Source organism: Apaloderma vittatum, unplaced genomic scaffold (genome assembly GCF_000703405.1).
Source record: "Apaloderma vittatum isolate BGI_N311 unplaced genomic scaffold, ASM70340v1 scaffold40161, whole genome shotgun sequence".
Taxonomy (NCBI): Eukaryota; Metazoa; Chordata; class Aves; order Trogoniformes; family Trogonidae; genus Apaloderma; species Apaloderma vittatum.
In genome coordinates this window covers 1,516-3,624 of record NW_009699133.1, presented here as the reverse complement: position 1 = coordinate 3,624, position 2,109 = coordinate 1,516, and the positions used below count along the sequence as shown (strand labels likewise).

The 2,109-nt window shown below is 59.6% G+C and overlaps 1 protein-coding gene across 1 annotated transcript in view; it reads right to left on the bottom strand.

Annotated features, from left to right (window-relative positions):
- Positions 1-687: 687 nt before the first annotated feature.
- The window catches only part of PTRH1 (peptidyl-tRNA hydrolase 1 homolog (S. cerevisiae)), a gene marked incomplete at its 5' end in the record, with an annotated part of 2,929 nt that continues 1,507 nt past the window's right edge, over positions 688-2,109 (bottom strand). Inside the window, one exon of the mRNA XM_009878253.1 lies at positions 688-804. Within this exon, the coding sequence (XP_009876555.1) occupies positions 688-804 (117 nt within the window). The remainder of the gene's footprint in view (positions 805-2,109) is intronic.

The window sequence follows — 2,109 nt, the reverse complement described above, 5'->3', positions numbered from 1 at the left end:
GCAGGCGCGAACTGGCTCAGCCCCGGGGCAGCACCGCCACGGTTAATGCCGGGTCAGACTTTCCCTGTCTGAGGTTGCTTGTGCTGGCAGCGGAGTTTTGCTGGGAGCTGCCAGATCTGGGGAGGCTGCAAAACAACCCTCCCACTGCCTGCACTGCGGGTGTGAACACGTCGGCACCGCTCCTGCCTTGACCGCTAACGCTCACATCTTTGCCTCCTAGGGGCGAGCAGTTGTGACCCAGCTGGGAGCACCGCGGGCCGGTGGCCAGATCCTGCCCACTTGAGAGATGCAGCTGCCCTGGACAGATCCCCCCAGTGTCCTTTGAATCTGTGGGCGGTAAATTCACCCAAGGCAGGATTTGCCCCAGGGCTGCTGGAGAGCCTGGGCGAAGGGACCAGGGGAGTGCCGTGCTCCATCTCTGCAGAGGACACGTCTCCAGGACTGCGCTGAGCGATGCCAGCTTTGCCATCTCCCAACACTTTGGATTTCGGGGAGTGTTTTTCAGGCCAGGAACTGGCTCCAGCGGTGGCACATGTGGCCTCCCGTTGCTGACCAGGCTTGTCACTCGCCTGCACCATGCCAAGGCTGAAGCCCAGGGAGGATTAAAGCAGACTGTGTTTGAGCTGACGTGCCAGGTGCTGGCTCTGCCGGGTGGCACTGTCCCATGTAGGTGACCTCCCACTGGGGTCACCTCAGAGCTGCAGTGGTGAGGGTCTGGCATATCCCCCAGCCGGGGAAAGCTTTGAGAATGAAGACTATGATGGGGAAAGGTGGGAGAGAGAGACCGGAGCTCCCCCTTGGAATCTGGGGGTGAAAAGGTGGGCGATGTTTTCGCAGAGCTCAGCTCTCCCTTGGGAATGCTGATGGAAGGAACTTCCCTCACTGGCTCCAGGTTTGGCCTTGGAATTGGAAAAACCCAACACCAGCTTGAGCACTGAGATATGCAGCCGAGTCCTGCTGGGCTCTGGCATCTGTCACCTTTGTGGCCAGCTCTGGAGGAGGGTGTTTGCTTTCCAAGAGCCTGGGCTTGTTTGGTGCTACACCTCAGCTCCTCACCAGGGCAACGTTTGGTTGAAAACTGAGGGTTTTCTGGGGTACAGGAGCAATTTCCTTAAAAACACTGCAGTTAGCCCTAGTCTGGGTGAGCTGGGGAGATGAGAGCTCCCTGCCAGGTCCCAGCTGGGTGGAGAGGCAATGGCAGGTCGGGAACACCTTTGCTTCCCGGCCTGTCCCCTGGTCACATGTAGCCTCAGTGCTACGGGAGGACTTCAGGAGCTGGGGAGTGAGCAGAGGAAGGTCTGGTGCCAGCTGGAGTGGAGGAAGGAATCGCCAGCAGCACTGCGGCACACGTGGCCCAGCAAGGGTCCCGGCACTTGTTCCAGCGCCCGCTGGGATGCGGGTGAGGAGCTGCCTGCGCCAGGGCTCTCAGTGCTGGCCCTCACAGGGTATGTGGCGGCTGAGCTCAGGCCTTTGGGACACTGTGGTGGTGGTGGGGAGACACCTCTTCTCAGGCTGCCCTCTCCACCACAAGACCTGTGAGGGGTCTGTGAGGAGGAGCCAGACCTCCTCCAGATGTTGCAAAGCTCCAGGGTTTTGGCTTAAAATGATATAACAAAAAAACTATGAGGCCAGCCCTGAAACTTGCTGCAGCTCGGCAGGAGCAGCCTTTGTGTGCTTCTGAGTTACGAGATTCCAGGCGACTCATGCTCAACAAAGCCAAAGTGGGTTTGGACCCTGCGGAAGTTGCTCACCATTTCCCACTGGAAGCTTGGACTGGTAGAACAGGGACGGGAACGTGGATTTCAGCCACTGAGAGCAAGGGACTGTCCGAGTTCCAGAGACAGCGCAGGGCAGAACCAGGGGTGAGGGTTTATTTTATTTCTATCATATGAAGCCACTGCAGGCATTTGAGCAGGACAGGAGCTGCCTGGATGTGTGCAGGGACAGGCGGGGCTGCGCCAGCACCCAGCAATGCTGCCTGGCAGGGCCAGCTCTGCTCTGCACCACAGTCGTCACCGGGGAGTCCACAGCGCCCCATCCATTGGCCTTGGAGGTCCCTGGGGGTTCACGTCAGCCCCTGTCCCCCAGCTCCCCTGCGGGGGCTCTCTG